At 42.5% G+C, this 21,736-nt stretch overlaps 1 protein-coding gene across 1 annotated transcript; it reads right to left on the bottom strand.

The window, feature by feature from the left end:
- Positions 1-9,128: 9,128 nt before the first annotated feature.
- Positions 9,129-20,076, bottom strand: C4H3orf85 (chromosome 4 C3orf85 homolog). Its single transcript, XM_027786798.2, has 4 exons — positions 19,968-20,076; positions 12,105-12,253; positions 11,744-11,882; positions 9,129-9,442 (listed from the first exon to the last, which is right to left on the bottom strand). The coding sequence occupies exons 1-3, from the start codon at positions 20,002-20,004 to the stop codon at positions 11,778-11,780; spliced, it is 291 nt and encodes a 96-aa protein (XP_027642599.1). The 5' UTR covers positions 20,005-20,076; the 3' UTR covers positions 9,129-9,442; positions 11,744-11,777.
- Between the last annotated feature and the right edge of the window lie 1,660 nt (positions 20,077-21,736).

Here is a 21,736-nt window from a genome sequence, read left to right as displayed (position 1 = left end):
CAGAAAACAGGGTCAGAATCACGGTCTTTCCTGTGACCCCTATTCCCCTCCTCCTGCACATGCTACATTCCATCTTTCCTCCTCCTTGCCCTCCTGCTCACTGCATGCTTTTGCATGAGATGCTGGGATGCTTGCCTGCTATCTAGCAATCACTGTCGGCGCAAACCAGGTTCAAGTGAACCCTGAATGAAAGGGTTAATGGCAGCATCCAAAAGGGAGAATGCTGGCACAAATGTTTATAAAAGTTGGTTCTAAGGAAATGCAAGGAAATTGCTGCAAATCTATTGAAACTTAATCTAAAAGGTCAGCTTCACTTTCCCATTTCCAGCTGGGACTTACAGATGCTTTCCCTCCTCAATGGTTCTGTGCTCATATGTGCTCTGGGCTCCAGGCTGCCTCTGCAGAGATGAGCTTTTCCCAGCCAAACCCACTCACTCCCATGGATGATCTGCTCTCCTAGAAGGAGACACGGGCTTATTTCTTGATTCAGTTTTTACCTTCCCAAACCATATTTCCTGAGGATGTGTTCCCACTAAATAAAGACTCACTTTCCTTTCTGGAGGAGAAGCTTGGGGAGTATTCCTGCAGCACATTATGTCCCATATCCGGTATTTAACCTATTTCTGGAGTTATGAAGGAATAACACCTCCATTTTCCTCCACAGTCTTCCCACGCAAAGCCTTGTATGTCTTCCCGTGCAATGGGTTAGGTTGGAAGGGAGCTTATAAGATCACCTAGTTCCAGCCCCCTGCCATGGGCAGGGACACCTTCCCCCACCCCAGGTTACTCCAAGCCCCAACCAACATGGCCTTGAGCACTACCAGGGATGGGGCACCCACAGCTGCTCTGGGCAGCCTTTGCCAGTGTCCTGTCACACTCGCAGTAAGGAATTTCTACCTAATATCTAATCCAAATCTACCTTCTGTCAGTTTACCACCATTCCTTGTTGTCCTATCACTACATGGCCCTGTAAGGTCCTTCTCCAGCTTTCTTGTCGGGCCCCATTCAGTATGGGAAAGCTGCTATGACATCCCTGTGGAGGCTTCTCTTTCCCAGGCTGAGCAATCCCAGCTGTTTCATCCTGTCTCCATAGGAGAGAGGCTTCAGCCCTCTGAGCATCTTCGTGGCCTCCTCTGGACTCGCTCTAATAGGTCCGTGTCCTTGTGTTGAAAAGCTGAAGACATCACTGCAGGGAGGTCTCATGAGAGCAGAGCAGAGGGGCACAGCCCCTCCCTCGACCTGCTGGCTATGCTGCTTTGGATGCAGCCCAGGATTTGGTCTCTATCTGCTGAATTTCCAACTGGATGCCAGTTCAAAAATTGACTGCAACACTTGTCCAAACCCCTAAATCAGAAAAATACACATAACTGATTACTAATGCTTGAGACTAGGCATGATGATAATAAACCGATTTAGGCTGACTATTGGCTGATACTTACTTTTGAGGGGTGGTCCTGGGCTTTACAGCAGGTGTTAGGATTGAGACTCGCATTTTATCAGATGACATGTAGAAGAATGACTTCCATGACTGATGATGTCTTGCAAGAAGAAACTCTTGAATCTTTCTGTGTAGCTTTTAAAAATTGATGCTCTTCTGGAAGGATCTTTCTCTCTCACGACTAAGATAATACTATGCAGAGGAAGAAAAATTCAGTTGTGCAATTAATTCAAGCAAGCTGGAGCCCTATAGGACAAAATGAAACTCTGCCTGGAAGCTGTTGTAGCCTAGAGAACCACTGGTGGTGGCTGGCCTTTTCACATGGCTGTTCCATTAAGTCATTTTGCAGATATAAATTTGATTTCATAGCCTTTTGACTAACTTGATCTCCTTTAAAAGTGCTCAGAGAAAGTATTTACTGTGGAAGTGGGCCACAGTGCTGTGGACTATTGCTAAAAGGTGACTCTGTGAGAACATGGGAGGGATTTCAGGAAATTCAGGTGGGTATTTATGCATGCATAAGTAAAAATTCAAGTAGCCTGTCTTCATTTTTAACTTTCAGCTGGAGTTCAAGTGGCATGAGTGTCCATGCATGAATATCTGTGGGCTGAGAATTTTAATTGTTTTTCTGCTGGTCAATGAAGTGAATAGCCAGTAGAAGCTGTGCTCATTCCACTTAGAAACAAAGACAACACAATATGATTGTCAGGGAAAAAATGCAGCTAGGTGCTCTACAGTAAAATAAGTTTCTGTAGTTTCCAAAGGTTGTAACTTAAAGAAAATAATAAGACCTTTAAAATAAAATTTTAAAATTAAATAAAAACAGCTGTCAAAATTCATAACTGATTTCCTTGAAATTATTCAAACCTCCTTTGCTGACATGAAACCCAGGAAAGAGATGAAACTGCAAAACTGAACTTCACACACTAATACACTGCTAGCCTATTAGTGTATCTGTTGTAATGATCTTTCTCTTCTACCTGTACAATCTTTGCATGGATTCACTACTCTCCAGTGCTTCTACTGATGGAGTACCTGTGCCACTGCTATTGTTAATTATTTCTGGAGGCACAGTCTGGCACTGGCATATCAGATTAGCAGGACACCTGTACATGTTGAAAAAAAAAAAAAACTCAAATCTCATTACCACCTTGTAATTTGATGACACTTTCCAAACCTTTTCTGGAAAACGGCGGTCTCCCTGTTGACTGTTACCCCATCTTAACAGCCAACTTTTCTGGGTTCAAAAAAAAAATATCTGTTATATATTCACTTGTGTTAAAGCAAGCTTGGAGAACTGTAAAGTCCAAGGCTTGGCAGTTGCTGAATGGTCCCTTCTATCTAGGACAATTGCTTGCTATACAGTCTAAGCAATGGTATAAAAAGGAAAATGACTCGGGTGTATATATAGCTTGTCCTCAAGAAGTCTTTTTATAAAACTGTTGTATAGTTAGAAGTTAATAAGATGGAAACACTTATAATCATTATTTTCATTGGACACGATGATTGGTAGTGCTGTTACACATCGTATGATCTTGTACTAGAAAGATAATGAATTCATGTCCGTGCTCTCCAGTACTGTGAGCCATTTTCTGTATAAACATACAGAATGTCCAATTTTAGAGGATGGTAAAAATCAGCTCTTTAACTTGATTGAGTCCTGATGCTGCAGGACTTGTAAAAGAAAACATATCATTTGTATCAGGGTCAAATGCGAAGGACACATCCAGTCCTCTGCCAGCCAACTCATTGATGTGGATGAGCTACTTCAGTCTTTGCTCAGGACCAAACCTGACAATTTCAAAGTGTTTCTCTCAGAGTTCCTTTTCCAGGCTAATAGTAGCAGCAGTTTCGAACTAGCAGATTTTAGGGCAGATTAATTTAACTTGGAAAAAGATTCAGAGAAAACTTGGCTGGCCTAGGCTACCCACAGAGCTTCCGAGAGAAATGCAGTTTTCTATTCCTCGTTCTCCTGGGACATGTTTCATCTAATCAACCGGCTGCGATGCAGATGATGCAGCATTTTTGTGTGTTAATCTCTGCTTACTCATTAAATGTTCTTTTAAAGAAGCTGATTTTATAGGAGGGTGTGCCTAATGTTTTCAGTATGTGTGCTGGCTGCCCCTTTGTTTCCAGGCATGCAATTTTAAGTGTTAATTTAGAGCTGGAAATAAAGGTTTTGCCCACCTCAAATAATTCCCTGTCCTCCTTTTTCACTGCTCTCACTGGTAATGTAGCTTCAAAGCTTTCACTGTGGGAAAGCAGGAGCTGGCAGACAACCAATTCTCTGAAAAATCCTTCAGCTTCCATTCCTGGTTTCAGACTAGCATGTCTTAATGACAAAGTCTGACGTTTCAAAGAGACTTTTTTTTTTTGTAATTTGTTTATTTTGTGATTGCTGCAATGTATGCTGTTCCTGACATAGCTGACCTGATAGATCAAGGCAGCTCGAACATGTCAGTGAGGTACCGAAAAATCTGCCATAAACAATACCCATGGATGTACTTTGGCTAGATCTAATCCTTTGGCAATTATTGAAGGAATGGAAATAGACCTTAGCCTGGAGCAGAAAGAATGAGAAAGAAGTAGGGAACTGTGTAACCCTGGTTATGTTCTTACTTGTAGGAAAATTATTTCTTTAGTCCATGGCTCTGACTGAATTGTCTGTACGCTTCGCAAAAGGTAATCGTCACAAAATGAAGTAGGGGTTCCCCCCCCCCCCGCCCCGCCCTTAGGTTCACTGTGGTAGATTTTTACAAATAGACTCTTCATTAGCTCAGTAAGCACTTCTAAATTAAAACCAAAAAGTCAGTACATGTAGCATTGGTATAACGTAATGGTAGCTGTCTTCTGAGGTATTATAGCAAAACCAGACTGCATTCCTGCCTGTGGTGTAGCGTGGGGAGGTACGGGTCACGTTCCACCAGAAAGCTTGTGGTAGCTCTCTCAGCACTAAGCCTCTTACCTGAACGCTGCAGCAAAGGTAACGCCATAGCTACCTGAGCACAGACACGGAGAGGAAGCAGCACTTTATCGTTGTCCATGCAAGGTTCATCCAAAGCACATTTGAAAGACAAGACACTTTTGAACTCATTCTTCTAAATAACTTAATCAGTTATTTTGCAGTGCTGAGCAGCCACCACCAAGGCTGTCCTTTCAGCCGCTTTCTTCTTGCGGTTGTTTTCTTGCCCTTAGAGTTCTACCTGTGTTTTTGAAGATGCCATACTAAGTGCTTTCACATGGTACCTGGCACAACCAGGGCTCAGGTTTATGATAATAGTATTGACAGCAATTTTAAGGATGTTTTCTAAGCTTTCCCTGAACTAGCTCTCTGCTTCACAGCAGCTTTCACAACCAGGATGTAGCTGAATTATTCCAACAGGATCTCACGTGTTTTTTCAGTCCTGCTAAGGAGGCAGTGACTGGCATGAGAATGCCCAATGTATGACCAGGAGTAAGTAGCTGAATAAGTGTTGCTCCCAGCTGGCCATCTTGTAAAATCTTGTAGAGAAAGAAGCTTTTTTGGGTTGATCCTAGAAGGCTGAAGTGCACCAGTAGCCCCTTCTTCCTCCCCTTACCCCTGCCTGGACTGACACTGGCTCCTTGGGGAGGGGGGGGATGTCTGTTAAATTCTCATTACGGGCCTCAGTGAGTATTTGTTTCATCTTGAGACAGCCAGCCACAGCACTGAGCCTGCCTAGTGCAGTGGTGGGACGTGATTTCAGTCTTTGCCCATAGGGGACAGACATTTGCTGTGTCACCCCATGTCAATCACCTTTACATATATCCAGCTTGATACCACTCACCTCCAAAATAAAAAAAAAAAAAGGTTACTCTTTCCAGCTAGCAGAAAGTAGATTCTGCAGGTTTGATGTTATATTGCTTGAAATACATCTCTCTCCAACAGTTTTTTGGGGGCAGAACAGTAATTATTGACACTTATTTATTTTACTTATGCGTTCTTTGGATGTGATTATTATCTTATTTCTGTTGCTGACTGAAGTTTTCAATTTTGGATAATTTTCTGTCTTTGCATTCTAACTACTGGTCTCATTGCTTCCTATGGATGTTACAAAACACTAATAATTTCTTTTCTTTTCCACTCTACACTGAGTGGTTACAGCAATGCACCTGCCTCAGGTGGGTGGTTTGTATATTTAATCAGGCAACATAAAATTGCTTTGAACACAGCTTAGTTGTGCTGGCATTGAGGATTACAGCAGCAGGTATAGATTAGATGAATATTTTGTCTCAGCTATTTTGGTTTAAATTAAGACAACAGAAGATCAAGTGTAAAGCAAGTGCATGAGAATAGTGTGATGCAAGCTCAAAAGGTTTATGTATTAAAATTGTATGAGACCAGGTTCAATCATACGAATTACCATAGTGATGAAGTAGTGTATAGATCTTCCATCGAAAACCAGGTGCCGCTGCTCTGTTTGTAAAAAAACATTTCAGCTCATAAAATAAATGGTTCTTTCTCATTACTTCTATATACTCACCTGTTCTCCTGAGCTTATAGGAAACAGTGTGTCTCAGTACTTATCCCACATCCAGCATTTGTAATGTGGGTTATATACAGGTTACGGGGGTTCTGCAGCTTCCCCTCCTTGCTCTGTTCAGAATGGCTTGTTTTTTCTCACTAAAAGGAAGCTCATGGAGTATTAATCTTTTCCTTCAATTATTTTTTGAAAGATGGGTTTTCTGCCTTCTCCTTTCATGTCAGACTACTCTTGCATCTTTGATCTGGTTCTCTACCAAAGCAAGGCTCCTACAGTTGTGCTGTCTGCAGGGGCACGTGTTGTTTATCCCCTATGTCTAGCCGCAATGTTTTTTTTTTTTAACCTGTGGGCTGTTTTCAGTCCAACTTGAGAGAGTAGCAGAGATGGCAACTAAGACTTGCAAAATCAGGGATTCAAGAAGCTGAAGGAATAGGCAAGGGTTTCTGACAGAGGAAGGGGTTGCAGTGTGACTCGGAGCTGACCTGGCACTGGGGGACTCCAGGGCTTAGGTGCCTTGCCTGGGGAAGAGCTCCTGCTGGAGCCAGTAATCAGCTGTGAGATACCTGGGCATCCTGATTTCTGTCATTCTGCTGATTTTAGACGTTCACACCACTTAGTCCCACAGCTCCAACTTTTCTGCCAGTCAGATGTTCTCCTGCATCTGTCCAGTTAATGTCTAAGTGGAGACAAACCTGATTTCAGCTTTCTGTGTCCTCTCTTCTCTGCTGATTCCCCCTCTTCCCCCAAGACCTCTGCTGCATCTGGCTTCAGGGAGCTTTGGTTTTGGTGTGCTTTAGGGTGTTTTTTCAAAAAAAAAAAAAAAAAATTGCAGTGCTCAGAAACTAGTTAGAGGAACTGTTTTGCATTGGACAAGAAGCAAAGGTCCTGTGCCCAGAGGCCTATATTTCCATCTTCATGACCAGCAGAGCTGTACTTGAAATTCTCTTTAGTTTAGCCCTGTTCCCTGGATATGTCATCAATAAAGTACTGCATGTGTATCTGTGCTGTGTAAGGAAAAAGAAAAAAAAAAAAAGAGGCAAGGAGATAAAATCTGTAGGTGGCAACGTGAAGATGTGTGGGAAAAGGCAGTAAACACAGGTGCAAAGTTACTTGCCTTAGGGATGAAACTGTATGTGAAACTAAAGAAGAGGAGCAAATTCACAAGGTAAACATTTTTCCTGGTTATTAATAAATGCAGAAGAAGGAGTTTAATATTCAAATGCTTGTGAAAGACATTTGCTCATTGTCATGAGTGGCATGTATTTTGATAACATGAAATAAGCACCTCATCTTCCACCACTACTCATGCGTGCACAATTCTTCCCATTTAATTCAGCAAGACTAATTATCTGAATTAGTGACATTAGCTTGGAGCTACAGCTTTGCAGATTGAGGCTCTGGCTTTCAGAACAACTTCTTTAAAGGAATTAGTCATGTCTAAGTACAATAGAACTGTCAAATTGCATCCCCTGTCTGACGTTTTGGTTGCAAAGCCAGCCTTACGCAATAGACTTAAGGCAGTGGTTATTCTAATGTCGTGGCTCTGACAACCATAAAATAACTCAGAAAGGCTGGGCAGTTGCCTCCCCAGCTGATAGCAGGTGAGGTAAGACGTGTTTTGTTTTACCTTCCACCTCATTGCTGGACTTTGTCACCCACACTCCAGGGACACCCGCTGTCCGCTTTCAAATCAGCTCCTGAAGTAACTCCCGTTTTGGTTTAACTTACCATGCAGGTGTGAAAACAACCGCTGGTTTTCAAACAGATCCCAAACCGACACCTTGGCAGCAACGACATCCACTAGAGAGGCAGGGCTGTAGATGGCAGCGCTTCAGGAACTAACGCACAAGTGGCTTGGGCATCGCTGCCTGCAACACGGCAACATCTCTAGGACCAGCAAGGTGCACGGGGGAGGAGGAGGACCTTTTGATTTTTACTTTAATTACATTTGAAATAAAAGGCAATGCTTATCCTTACAGTCCTGCTTCTTGCTGTAATTGAAGAGTTTCAGTAATGCTGTCATGCCTGTGCTGCTACTAAGGAAAATAGCAGAAGGTTTAGGACCTGGAGCACTCGCTTCTGCAAGGTCAAGCAGCACAGAGACGGGGGACAGAAGGGACAGGCAATGACTGTGTAACTAGTGAGGTCTTTTAGTCTATACATCACTTGTCACCCCTTATCTTTGAATGAACTGTTCATAATTAAGTAGCGTGACTGAAGATGTGAAATTCTACATGGCAAATACTGAACTTGCACCTCATTTATCTCTTTCAAGTGTTTAATGAATTTTCAGCTTCAGCTAATGAATAACGGCAATTTCAGGCCCATTGTTCTATGCAGAGAAATTTTTAATGGCCTATGGATAGTTTTGTACTTAGGAGCATGGTAGAGATTGCCAAAATACAAGAATACACTTTTTTTTTTTTTTCAGGAGATCCAACATTATCTTCAATATCAGTATACAGTTCATATCCACAAAAAACCCTGAATGTACAATGCACAGAACCTGCTCTTTTGGGATAAAAACTAAACAAAAATTGCCTGCCTTCTCCTACCCTGCCCTGCAGGTAATAACCCATTTCAGTTTCCCCAACAGGTCCTTTTTGTGCAGAAATTTTGACCACAGCTGAAAGCTCTTAATTGCTAGCCATATACTAATAAACACACAGAAGAAACGTGGAAGCCCAATCCTTTCTTCAAAGATGTCCCAAAATAAGGTAGATTAAAGGATAGGAATGGGGAGACTTCCACACTCAAGAACTTGGCATAAAGCACATTTTTTTTGTCACCGCTTTTATTGGAAAAGGAGCCATGAATGTTTCCACCGGCTCCTACTTCCACGGAGTAGGAAAAAGCCAGTCACCATAGCAGCTGTGCCTTCAGTTGGTTTCATCATTCAAGACCAAGTACAGAAGTTTAAATGTGGAGAATAAAGCATACACTTGCGTATACATATGGATTTATACTATAATACTCAATAATTTGACCCCAGTACTTGAACAAATGGAAATGCACTTGCAGCACAGAAGGGTACTCTTCTTGCTAGCCAAAGCTGGAGCAAATGTGCTCTACTTCTCTTACCCACCCAAAGTGACCCATTGCATCTCAAAAATGTAGCTAAAGTAAAATACTGACAAATAAAACTGTGGTTTTCAGTCACAGAAGCAGAAATGTACATTTAAAAACAATTGTTTAGCCAAAGAAAAAAGTTTTACTTGAAAACACAGGGTTTTTTAAACCTAATCTGCTAAAAGTTAATGTTTGTCTTGTCTTCAACTCCTTATTCAATTTACAATGAGAGAATTAGTGTGTTAATTTGGGGTTTAGACAGTGGGATGATATGAAGTCATCTGATCAAATACATAATGTCAAATACGTAACATGCCATACCCTAACATGGCCAGATGGGAGACGTGGAGGGTTTAATAGCTCATCCTTGTCTATTGCTTGGAGGCGAGTCCCAGACTGCTGTAGCGTGTCTGTGCAAGGTCTGATGTAGTCACTAGAAAAGATGGAATAAATTGCTTTTAGAAAAATGTTGCAAAATTAATTTAAAGATCCTGCTGGCAGCTCCAGTCTTCAGATTTGTAAGCTTTTGCAAATATTTTCTTTTGGAAGTACAGCGCCTGAACCAGACTTCCTGCATATGCTATATAGGCTTGCTTTTCTTGGCCATCTCAGAAATACCACTAATCATGATCAATAAGATTGAAAATCATTGTCTGTCTTGATCCATAATGTTTTTTGTAACTTCTGGCTTGATGTCTTTTCTACTACATGCCTTCATTAAAAACTCTGGATGTTAATTTCTGTCATATTAGCATTGGGAAGTTAACTTCAGTCTGGGAGTTAACCAGCCTTGTTCTGAAATCATAAACATGCTTCAGTGGGAGTGCCTGCAAATGTCTTTCTGTAAACTGGCTTTAATCCTGTCATATGACAATCATAAGGATTGCCATTCTGGAGGCACAGCTCATCTTGTAGTACTCCTGGTGGCTGCCAGGATCACAGCCTTCAGACATGTGTATTGGACAACTAACCACAGAATCCCAGACCGGTTGAGGTTCAAGGGACCTCTGGAGACCACCCAGTCCAACCCCTGCTAGAGCAGGGTCTCCCAGAGCAGGTTGCACGGGATCGCACCCAGGTGGGTTTGAATGTCTCCAGAGAAGGAGACCCCACAGCCTCCCTGGGCAGCCTGTCCCAGGGCTCCGTCACCCTCAAGGTAAAGAAGTTCTTCCTCATATTCAGAAGGAACCCCCTGTGCTGCAGTGTGTGCCCATCGCCCCGTGTCCTGTCCCTGGGCACCGCTGAAAGGAGCCCGGCCCCGTCCTCTTGGCACCCGCCCTTAAGGTGTCTGTAGACACTGGTAAGGTCCCCTCCCAGCCTTCTCCTCTCCAGGCTGAGCAGCCCCAGCTCCCTCAGCCTGTCCCCGTCAGGGAGACGCTCCAGCCCCTCATCATCTTTGCAGCCCCTTGTTGGACCCTCCCCAGTAGTTCCCTGTCTCCCCTGAACTGGGGAGCCCGGCACTGGACCTAGCACCCCAGATGTGGCCTCACCAGGCCAGTTAGGCATCTTCTATCTGAACTTTGCTGATGGAAAAGACAGGGTGGGTTTTCTTTCCAGAAAACTGAGTGAAGTGTATTCAGGTAACTTCAGGTTTGTCCTAAGGCAGAGGTGACTGCTGCTAGCCAAGAAACCTGCTGCCCATATCAGTGTTAGAAATTGCGAGAGGATGGATGCCCTGCTGCTTCCCTCCAGTGGTCCAAGGGCATCAGCTGAAGGCTTGGCAGGAGGGCAGGGAGATCATGACTTCTAACTATTCCGCTTTGCTTCAGCTCAGAGTGAGTGAAACTGGCATCACTTTCAGGTGGAGCAGCCCTAGCAAGCTCAATCTGAGACTCTTCAAATTGAATTCTTATCTTATAAAAAACAAGGCCTTTTCAAAAAGCCACATTTCAAAATGAAACTTGCTTTTGAAAGGAAAGCTACTTTTAAGTCAATAAAATTCAAAGCATATTGAATTTAAAGTATATTACGAGGAGACGTCTGCCCATTTTCCTATTGGTGATTACAGTCAGGCTGATCAGATTGCCATGTCTTGGTAACTATTTTAAGTGCTGAAACTTGAAGTTGTATAAGTTTAGTTCTGCTCACTCCTGTTCATTCCAAAGGACTGTAGTATCTCCGTATGAAAAGTGTTTCACAGGAATAATGTGTTTATTCTGCATTGTGCTTGTCAAACGGAACCATTTAGCAATTGTTTCCTACATTTGACAAAATGATGTCCCAAAAATGTGTACAGTTTAGCATAGTCCTAAACAATTTCTTTATGACAATTTGAGACACTTCTTTCCATGCACTTGTGTGCTAATCTATATATACTGGTTCTACCAACTGCTGTGTCCCATTCTCTGTTTTGTTCTACTGAAGTTTTATGCTACACTGAATAGAGTTTTGTTACTGAAATAGATGGGGGGGTTATCTTTAATTTTTTCCTCAGGAATTGCTTTCTGTCTGCTTTTTAAACCAACTATATAGGACATATTGTTGCAGTTTAGGTTCTCTGAACTTTTAAGAAGAAGTATATTCTTCAAGCTTTTAATGAATCCTTTCAAAGTGTACTTACAAAAGAACAGGCCACAATAAAATGACCGCATTTAAATAACTATAAAACCTGGACAGTGAAAACAAATCTACTTTACTTTTCCAAGATGTCTATTATCATCAGGTTTGTTAATGTGCCAAGATATGCCAATGGGACCCAATTGGCAGCACTTTTATATCGGTCAGTTTTACTTACTTAGGTACACGCATGCGTTCTATGAAACACTCTCTTAAGAAACCCCATCGTACGTGGCGGTTGAAGGATCAAAGGCATAAGAACCCAAGTCCAGGTAGTATTGTGCTGTGTCTCTCAAAGCTGTCCATGATTCACTAACCTGAAGCAGATCAAAACAAAAAAGAATATTCTGAGCTTTGATAATGAATAAATCCAGTGTGTGACTACTGAGCAACCTTGCCTACGTTGATAAATTGGACAGATTTCCTCCCTGGCCCCAAAGAGTTACTGTTACATGTCAATCCTGGACCTGTATGTGCTGCTTTTTTTTTTTTTTTTTTTAAATTTTAAATAGGTGTTGCAAGATGATGGAAGAAAATACCTGTTCAGCCACAATGTATCCCCATGCATTCTGGCTGCTGCTTGGGTCCCAGTAGTTCTGAGAGTATGGTATCTGTCGTTTAAGTCGCATAAATTGATTTGCTGATTCTTCTGTCAGAAAAGGTGCTCCAAGGACACCTGACATGGAAGCTGAGAAACATTTGTAATATCAGAAAAATATTTTAGAAAGCGCACTTCAAAAAACTTATTTATACCCCAGGAGCATGTCTTTGGATGTGTAGTTCATTTAGCAGAAATCAAAGATGGTCCTGCCTTAGCTCTTCAGAAAGACTTTTGGTGTTTTTAAGCCTGAAGTTAATACAACAGCTGCTATAAATCATTATTTTGCTGTTGAATCCAAAGTAAAGTCACAATCAAATTAAGGCACTCATTTATTTTTAATACAAGGTTTTATGACCAAAAAAACCCCCTTAGAATGGAGTTATGCTAGTCTCAGGTGTGCTGAGAAGCCTCAAGAGTTTTAAAAAACCCTAAACCTATCTATGAATTTAAATATGCCTTCTAAACCTCCTGGTTTATTCTGATTAGTAGCAGCATAGAAATTGCATGCATGGAAATTCCTCTGTGAGCAAAATATATTGCACTTCTAACCTTGTTATTGCATTGCTTTAGACAGCTTCTGAGGTCACCCCAGGTGCCAAAGCACTTCTTGTAGATCATCTTGAAATAACCATTCTACCTAAGAAAAAGGGCTGAATTCCTCATTAACTTCATATGAAAGTTTCTGGTACGGGAAAAGTCTTTTCTTTTTAGTCTCCAGTCTTTGAGACACAAATACATTTGGTGCTAAACTGGTCTGAAACAACATGTCAGTACGAATCATATGATTTTTTAATGAACCAATGATTAAGTTCAAGCTCAGCTACATCAACAAAGCTGAGGCCAGTGTCTGTAAACAGCTGTGCTCCAATTTAATGAAGTGGGTTTAGATGGACACCTGAGGGTGACCTGCACACTCTTGGTATAGATGGGCCAAGAACTTGAACCCCTCCCTGTTTTGTCTTACAACGGGAGCTCAGCAGGGCAAGCTCCGGCCTCACCGACAGCTCTCCAGTGCCCTTATTTCTGAATTTCTAGGGGGGGAAATCTAACTGAGAATGTCAAACGTTTGCTTTCATGTGCAGTGCTCAGCTGAATCCAGTTCGCTTACTATTATTGCTAGCTTTGCTGATCACCCGCAATGTGGTCACTCGAGTTTTTTAAATAGAAGAAAACATACGCCGAATGCATATATGTCGCAGATATATAAGCTAAAGTATTTGCTGTTCCTTTTCACTTTGCTTCTTTTCGAAGCCAAAAAATGTTTGAAAAGAGTGTGACAAAATGCTTGACTATGCAGTAATGAACTAAAAAAGGAGTGGAGTTAGTTGTCATCTTCGCTTTTAACAAAGACATGAAATACTACTTTAGAAAATTTACTTAGCAAGCAATGACAGTCCCTGTAGTTCTCTCCTACTGCAGTTTCTTTAGATTCCAAGTTACTATAATCAGAAACTGGAGGAAGAAATTCTGGAGTAGGGAGTTTTCAAGGAATGCCATCTTTAAAAATGTTAACAAATCCATGGAAAAACTGAAATTCAGACACTTGGTGTGAAGACTCTTGTTGTGTGAACTGCTCTTCCCCCTTACAGAACGGAGGAATAGCTGCTTCTGTGCTTCACAAAACAAGTAAGATTTTGGCCTGGGTAAGAAAAAAATATATTTCTTGCATTTGTCTGTTAAGCTGCTACACTTCTGGTTTGGAGTTGCACAAGATACACTAAGCTCGTGCCAAATTTCATTATTTATCTGGCAATTTGCTATTTCTATCCCATAGATAGAAAATCTATGACCTGGTAACTTATCTTCAGTGAGTTTTGCTTTGTTGTGGGTGGGGTTCTTTGTCTTGAATATTTTGTAAGTTCATGATTACATTTCTGGATGGGGATAACTGAACTGGGTTCAGTAATTGTCTCAGGAATGGGCTTCGCTTTTGTTTAGATGTACATATAGTTAGTAAGGGCCATTAAACATCAGATTTTTATCACCAATATGTGCTCTGGCCTTCTCGTTTGGCAGTAAGCTAGAAAAAAATACTACTAAGTAGCTCTGGGTTTTTGTGTTTCCTTTCCCTGCTGCCAGCATCTTCATAACAAGAGCTTGCTGCTCTGCTTGGTGGGACGGTGAGATGTTGTCTTGGCTGCTGTGGTGTAGAGTGCTGCATCTTAAGGTTATTAACTTTCAATTTTTAATATCTGGTCTGCTCCAGCTGCACCTGTATCCAGTGAGAGATGCCATCCCTAAGAATACAGAATATTCACTTTGTTTAAAGTGCATTTGCCTGCTCCAAGGAGAGGCAGGGAGGTCAGCTCTGCTTTTGGCTGCTTTTGTCATCGTTGACACCCAGCTCTTGTTCTTTTCTAGGTGGTATCTCAAACCTTTCTGCCTCTCACCTTTAGCATCTGAGAACCATCTCTGCAGGGCTTTTCCCTAACTGCTGGGGCACTCCAAAGATGTGTAAGTAGCAGAAGAATAGAATCATAAAAACGTATAGGTTGGAGAAGACCTTTGAGATCAAGTCCAACTGTTAACCCAGGACAGCCAAGCCCACCACCAAACCACATCCCTAAGCACCACATCTACATGGGTTTTAAACACCTCCAGGGATGGTGATTCCACCGCCTCCCTGGGCAGCCTGTGCCAGTGCCTGACCACCCTTCCCATGAACAAATTGTTCCTGATAGCAATCTACACCCGCCCAGCACAGCTTGAGGCCAATTCCTCTCGTCCTGTTGCTTCTTACTTGGGAGAAGAGACGGACCCCCATCTCACTATAGCCTCCTGTCAGGTGGCTGTAAGGAGTGATAAGGTCCTCCTCCAAGCCTCCTCCTCTCCAGACTAAATCAGTAAGTGCCTTTATGTTCAAGCTGATCCTTCAGGCTCAGTTCATTCTCCCTTCATCTTACTGTAAAGATCGTTACATGTCTCCGAACAGGGCAAACTCCATTCTCCTCCAGAAGAACTCTGCTGAGACCATTTCTAGAGAAACTAGAAATACTCCTGTTGGTCTTTCACAGGGACTACACAGACAAGCAGGGTTGTGTGTCTGCTCGTGCTCTGGCAGAGCTCAGGGAAAGCAATGTCTTAAAGCTCTAACGTAGACCTGGGGGCATCAGACCAGATGTCTCCATCTGAGTAGCCCCCGTGAACACGGTGTATTGTCTGCCGCAAGTAACCTACATCTTGCTTCAATTTCAGTTTCTCAGACCGGGTGTCAATTCCCCCCATCTTTTGAACAGCTTAGTAAAAGATTGTGGAAGAGTTTGTTGCTCAGGTAGGTGCTTTATAAACACAGCCTGTTCCTGGAGGACTGCAGCTCTCCATCTTGCAGAAGACTAGCACAGAAGCCAGGAGAATGGGGTTTCAGAGCACCTGGGTATCAGGCAAGAGGGAATTAAGAGCAGGTGGGTAATGTTAATGAAATGGCTCACAGTGCATAAAGTTGAGCTGAAGAAAGATGGAAGAATTTCAAATTGTAGTGAAACAAAGTTAAGTCACTGTAAAGAGCGGTCAGACATACTGTACATTAAGGTTTTTTATTTGATACCATTTTCCCTCTTATATAAATATGTTATTTGAAAAGCACATTTAGGAATTAATGACCCAAAGGGAAAATAGGAGGAATGTGTGTGGGTAGTGACTATTGCAAGGGCTGTATCAGTTGCTACCAGTTTGTGTTTCCTTTCATCATCTCTTGAAGATTCACTCAGTGTTCTCACATGAAAAGCAAATTACAGAAAAAAATGGGCTGGTTTTAGCAAGCAGATATTTAGCTCATGTAATTATTGCCTTCAGCAGGTAGTTTTGTCTATCCTGTACACCCAAACAGATTGTCCAGAGGGAAAACTATTAGAAATCGTTACTACTATCGTGTCTTCTGACCACCTCATTTTGGATTAGTGTGAACTGGAATAAGAATAAATATGCTGGTATATAACTTCACAGAGGGGAGATGGTCATAGAACCTTGTCATCTTTGTGTACTTACACCAGCATTAGCTATAAAAAAACCCACCCAATCCTGATTATGAAAAAGGCATATCAAAGAGCTTGTCATGTCAAGGTAATAATAAAAACGTATTACAGTATAGCAAGCAAAATGCACTTAAAATATAAAATCAACCTGTGTAGTTCTTAAGTTATTGTGCATTAAAATCTCTTCATACTAGACTCGAATGGAAGCTGAGCTCTGTTGTGCAAGGACAGATTTCTAGAAAGCAAGATATTTAGCTGGGTGCAACCGCAGAATCTTCCCAGGAAGACATCTTTTCCTGTCGGCTGAACATGCAATCACCCACTTCATCACACGGTTGAAAAAGTGAGTATGGGATTAAATTTTGACACCTTAGCCTGCTTAGGCACCCATTTAATTGATATACTTTTTTTCTCTTTTAAAAGCTAAGTATGAGCCATTGTGTGTTTAGCAGTCTTTGGGGAGAGCAGCCAAACCACCATTTGCATGTGTAATTGGCAGAGTTAAATGACAAGTCAAACCTTTAAACTTGCTTTAGTATAAGTTATGCATCGAAGCTGCCCCCTTGCAGCCCCAGGAGCCTTATTTACCTCAATCAGCAGTATTGTGTAAGTGGTGAGGAGCATTCTCAAGGCTTGGGACAAAAAATTATCCCTGGTGTGCATCTACCCCAGGGAAAAGTGGTTCACCTCTGATTTGCTGCGATATTTACAAAAAATTTGACAATTACTTAGCAGCACTTCAGGCACTCTCTATGCACGTTGTCATATAAACTGGAGCTATTTGTTCTTCCCCCTAGTTTCTGAAGACTATTGCAAGTTTCTGACAGCCTGAAAACCTTTTGCTGAAGGTATTTATATCAATGGAATTTAAATGTCAAAAGTTGGCAATTGCTCTGGCTCCTTTCCTTTTTTGTCTAATAACTCTTCTTATTATCGGCTTTGGTGATTGTCTGGTCAAAATGTCAGCTCACAGGAGTAAGGCTGCGGCTCTTATCAGCACTTTAAGGACAGATCTTGGACAGAGGCTAAACTTGGACAGAGCTAAACTTCAACCTTGGACACTTTAACCCTGCTGAGGTGGCTGGTGCTGACGTGTTGGGAACTTTGAAAAAGTAAATCAAATGTTGCAGGTCAGGCGTGTTTCTTACGGTTGGAAATGAGACAGAATGGACTCACACCCCCACCCCTCAATGCTTCAGCTCTCTACATTTCTAAATCCAGAAAAGATTCCCAAAGCCACGCCCCAGGACTCGGTCTGAGGATGCAGAATACCACAGCGCAACAGTGCAAGTGCTGGAAGAAAAGTGTAGAAGCTGGTTTTCTCTTCGCTAAAGTATTTCTCTGGGTTACGTGGCACACCATGGAAATCAGGATGTGGTTATCAGCACTTTGCTTACGTGGTTGGGTGGCAGCAGGGACAGACTGTTGGATCCCGCAGGCCACCTCTGGGCCACGTCACCTTTTCTCAGTTGACAAGTACAATTACATTAAACACCTGCATATTGCTTTTTCAAATGGTGAAAAAGAAATGTGCATATGCACATTGGCCATGTATCCCAAAGTGTTTGGATGGTAACAGATCTTAAAATAAAATTAGATCAGTTAGATTTGCTAACACTTGTCAACAGCAAAATTTAAAGTCACTGATTAAGTGCTTCTACACTGCTTGTACCACCCAGTCTCTGAAATTTTGGCCTTCTCTGTTTATTTTTAAAGCTTGAAATACGGTAGTGTCTATTCTTTGGCAGTTCTTAATTTTACAGCACAGGACACAAGAGCTCTCTGGTTCAAGAGATGAGAGCTCAGTCATTAGCAATCATTAGGGCTATAGCATCAGCCTCCCTCCCTCATCGGCAGAAGCAGACAAGTTACAGACACTTAATGCAGAATTAGCTATTGAACATATTGCTGGTGTGATGCCAGGGGTCAGGAAAGTTGTCAGGTGTGGGTAAATAGCAAGGCAATTTGGCAAAAATCCTAGATAATCCTAGGGAAGGAACTACTTCCCCTGCAGCAAAGTATTAAATAAAAAAAAATTAAAAAAAAAAAAAAAAAAAGCATTGCTCCATTGGTTCTGCTCAGTGGGTCCTGGCAAAATTTCCTTCCTAAATCCGTATGTGGCCATCAGTTTAACCTTGAGTGAATGGGCAAGACACCATATCAGACATCTGAGAGACTTCAGTAATGAGCCCAATGCCAGGCCACCATGCTCTTGTAGCCCATCCCTCGCTGCTGCGCCCTGCAGAGGCTAACCAGCCAGCCAAGAGCCCGGGAAGTCTATTCCCGGACATGTGCGGATGGTTTGCTATGGGGAGGGATTTATAGCAGCTGAGTTGAAGGTGTGATGAAGAGTCAGGGTTTCATTAGTGAGCCTTACAGTCTCCATTTTAATTCACCACCACCTTGGTCATTGCTGAAAGGATTCACAATTAATGAAAAACAGAACTGTTTGTGACCAATGAAACTTTTTTCAAGAGCTCCTTAATAATCAGTAATTAATTCCTTCCTGCCTTTTGAAGAAAGGAGCCAGGGAAAGAGGGTAAACGAATCTGTTAGGAAAGACAGATGTAAGGGTGGTGAAAGCAAAGATAAGCCTTCCAAAAGGAGGGACAGCAGGCTGCTGTGCTCCCAGCTTGGCTTCAAGTGATGCTGCTTGTGTTGTGATGGGAAATGGGAAGAAGGTGAGGCTCAGGAAGGCAGACAAGGATCCAGGAACAGCTGCAGTTCAGGGAGTGCAAATGAAGGGGAAAGGAAGGTTTCTAGGTAAGCCCTAACTTGCAGAAGAGAAAAAAGGGCCCTTTCCACCTCCACCCCTCCCTGCAGAGCCTCACTGCAGCTGAAACTTAGGCTTGTATGACCAGGAAGAGAATTTGTCCCACAAGAGCGAGTACACCTGACTGTGGTCCCAATTTATAAAGCATCTTTTTTTATTAATTCATGATTAAGCATTGGATAATTCTGTCTACCTCATTTTGCCTTAGCTCTTCACATCAGGTATTTGCTACACGTGCGCTGGAGCGCTCAGATCTAAGAAATGCCTTTAATGCATGCATGTGGATGGAGCATCTTTCCATGATGCAGGCAATCACCTGAGAAGTCACCAGTTGCTTACTGCCTGCCTGGTTTGTTCTAATTTAGTGATGAATAAATTAATCTCACAGCCTGTGCTTCACTGATCATCGACTGTACCAGTCTGTGCTGCATTGGAAAGAACATTTTTCCAGCCTTGGTGATGCTGCAGCCCTGCCCCATCCATTTTCACTCTGGTCCAGGTTTTACAGGGTGAGTCTGGATTTTAGGTGCCTAGGTTGCAGGCTGCTGTGAAGGTTCAGGGATCACACAGCCAGAGAGCTTTAAAAAAAAATCAGTCTCCATAAGCAATTCAAATCAGACCTCCCAGAAATAGATCGTCATGGGTCTTATAAATGCATGTGAAATTGTTTCTTACAAACAATAGACATTGAAATCAGAATAATGTTTAGGGAAGAGTCCAGAAAAACGGCATTAAGCTTTTTCTACAATTTTAACAGTTCAGGATATCATCCTGTAAGAATCCCTTTCAGTCAGGAATGTATCCTTGCTGCTCGTACCTGAGGGCTTGAGCAGTAAGAAGTTCAAAAGTAGTCACGAGGAGCAGAATCAAGACTGTATTTCACAGAATTTGCTATGCAGTCTTGTGCTCGCCCACTCTCCCATATGTCCCTGTTGCAGCAATTTCCAGTTAATTCTGCTCCATCAGTGCTGTTCTGGTGGCAACACGGGGTTTCTTGCCAGCTGACTATTTAACAAGCCAGAAGGGAATGACATGAGACAGGGTGCCAGGCACTTACCTGTAAACAGCAGAGCAGACGCTAAAATTTGAAACATTTTCAGAGCTCTGGCAGATTATCCAGAAAGTATTTCCTTTGTAAAGTGCAGGCAGTCATACGGTTTTATACTTTGTTATCTTCAGGTTTATAAATCATTTACCAGATACCTGTAAATCGTTGGTGCGGGCAGAGGGCAGGGTACAGTGCTTAGCTCAGATTTGTCCTGTACACCTCTGTTTGTACACTTTGGACTCTGCAAACTGAGCCTCTAATGAGCAATAATGGCTCATTATCGTGGGGATGCATCAATTTTTTCATAAGCTTTAGAATGCAAAAATAGCACATTGGGCTGGTTCTGTGGGCGCTGTATGGGCAAGTGGCGGCGAGTCAGTCTTCTGCATGATGGTTTTCCTCTCGCTGTGGTAACGGGCATGAGCGGTTTATATGAATTTATATGGATACGAATGGTGGGAAATGGTGTTTGAACCCACCTGCTCTGAGAGCAGTGCCTAAGTATACAGTATGTTGTAGCGGTGTAACGTTTGGGTTGAGGAAAATAAACCTATGATAAAAGCGGCTGAGAAAGCCCGAGGGCGTGGAACGAGAGAGGGAGGTGGGCTCCTGCCCTAAACTGGGCACAGGTCACAGCATCTCTCATTGCCTTCTGCTAGTGTCAGGACTCTGTAGTGGGGACACTGTGGTGTTTGTGCTGTCTTACCTCTCCTACCTCTCCAATTAGATGTTGCCTTTCTGTCTAAACTCACGGTTGGTAACAGTTGTCTTGCTGCAGAGCATTTTATCTTCCCAAGCTCGCCTCCGCCCATGGCGAGGGACCACGGGGAAGCTGAGCTTCATCACACTTGAGGCGAGTTGATCTGCAGTTCAGTAGCACAGGTGTGCATCTACCCAAAGGTCTTTCTGGCAGGGAATTAGACCTGGCTGACGTTACTGGTCAGGGACCAGACTCCACGCTGATGAGCTGTAGTACTTCACCCTTACGTTCACAGTGAGAACCATGCAGTCTGGACAGTGGATGGAGCAAAGGTTTCTTGGGAAATAAAAGAGCGTTTAGTCATGTCATTCAGAGCCTTACAGTTTTTGTCGTTACATGTTGGTGAGCAGGAGGGGAGACTATTGAACAGGAGGTCTAACAGCGGGATCCTTAAGCACTAGGTTGCTTCACAACCTTATTATTATTTTAGCATTGTTCTAAAAAAAAAATAAATCAACTCCACCTAGCAAATTGTGTACGGAGACAGGAGCTCTGCACTTTGGTGCCGTGTTAACAACAAGTATTAATTATCTAAACTTAGGATTGGCTTTCTCCATCTCTGAGCTACTAAATTAAGTGTTAGATGTCAGCATTTTTATGCATTAGTGTAAAAGGTGTGAGGATGGGGACATTTTCCAATGGGTGACCTAGACAGCTGTGACAGACAAGCTCTCAAGAACTGTGGATCCCTCAGAAATAAGTTCCAGGAAAGAATACCCGTTATCTTTATCTCTTAACAAGTTTTCTGGGGCCATCTTCTCCACCCTCTTCCACACTTCACCCTTACATGGACCTGCCTTTATATTGCAGTTTCCCTCCCAAGGGTTTTCCCCTCCTAGTTCCTAGTATAATGCATGGAAGAACATGTTGGCGTGTCATTTTATATTTATTGTGGTTATCTCTTCTTTAACGTACAGTCTAGTCATAAAGCAGAATGTTAGTGATGTGGCCTGGGCCAAAGGAGTTGATAGTGGCTAGTAAGACTTCACTGCTGCCTGGGAGCAGCTCACAGGGAGCT

Source organism: Falco peregrinus, chromosome 4, assembly GCF_023634155.1.
Source record: "Falco peregrinus isolate bFalPer1 chromosome 4, bFalPer1.pri, whole genome shotgun sequence".
NCBI lineage: Eukaryota > Metazoa > Chordata > Aves > Falconiformes > Falconidae > Falco > Falco peregrinus.
This window is presented reverse-complemented; position numbering and strand designations above follow the sequence as displayed.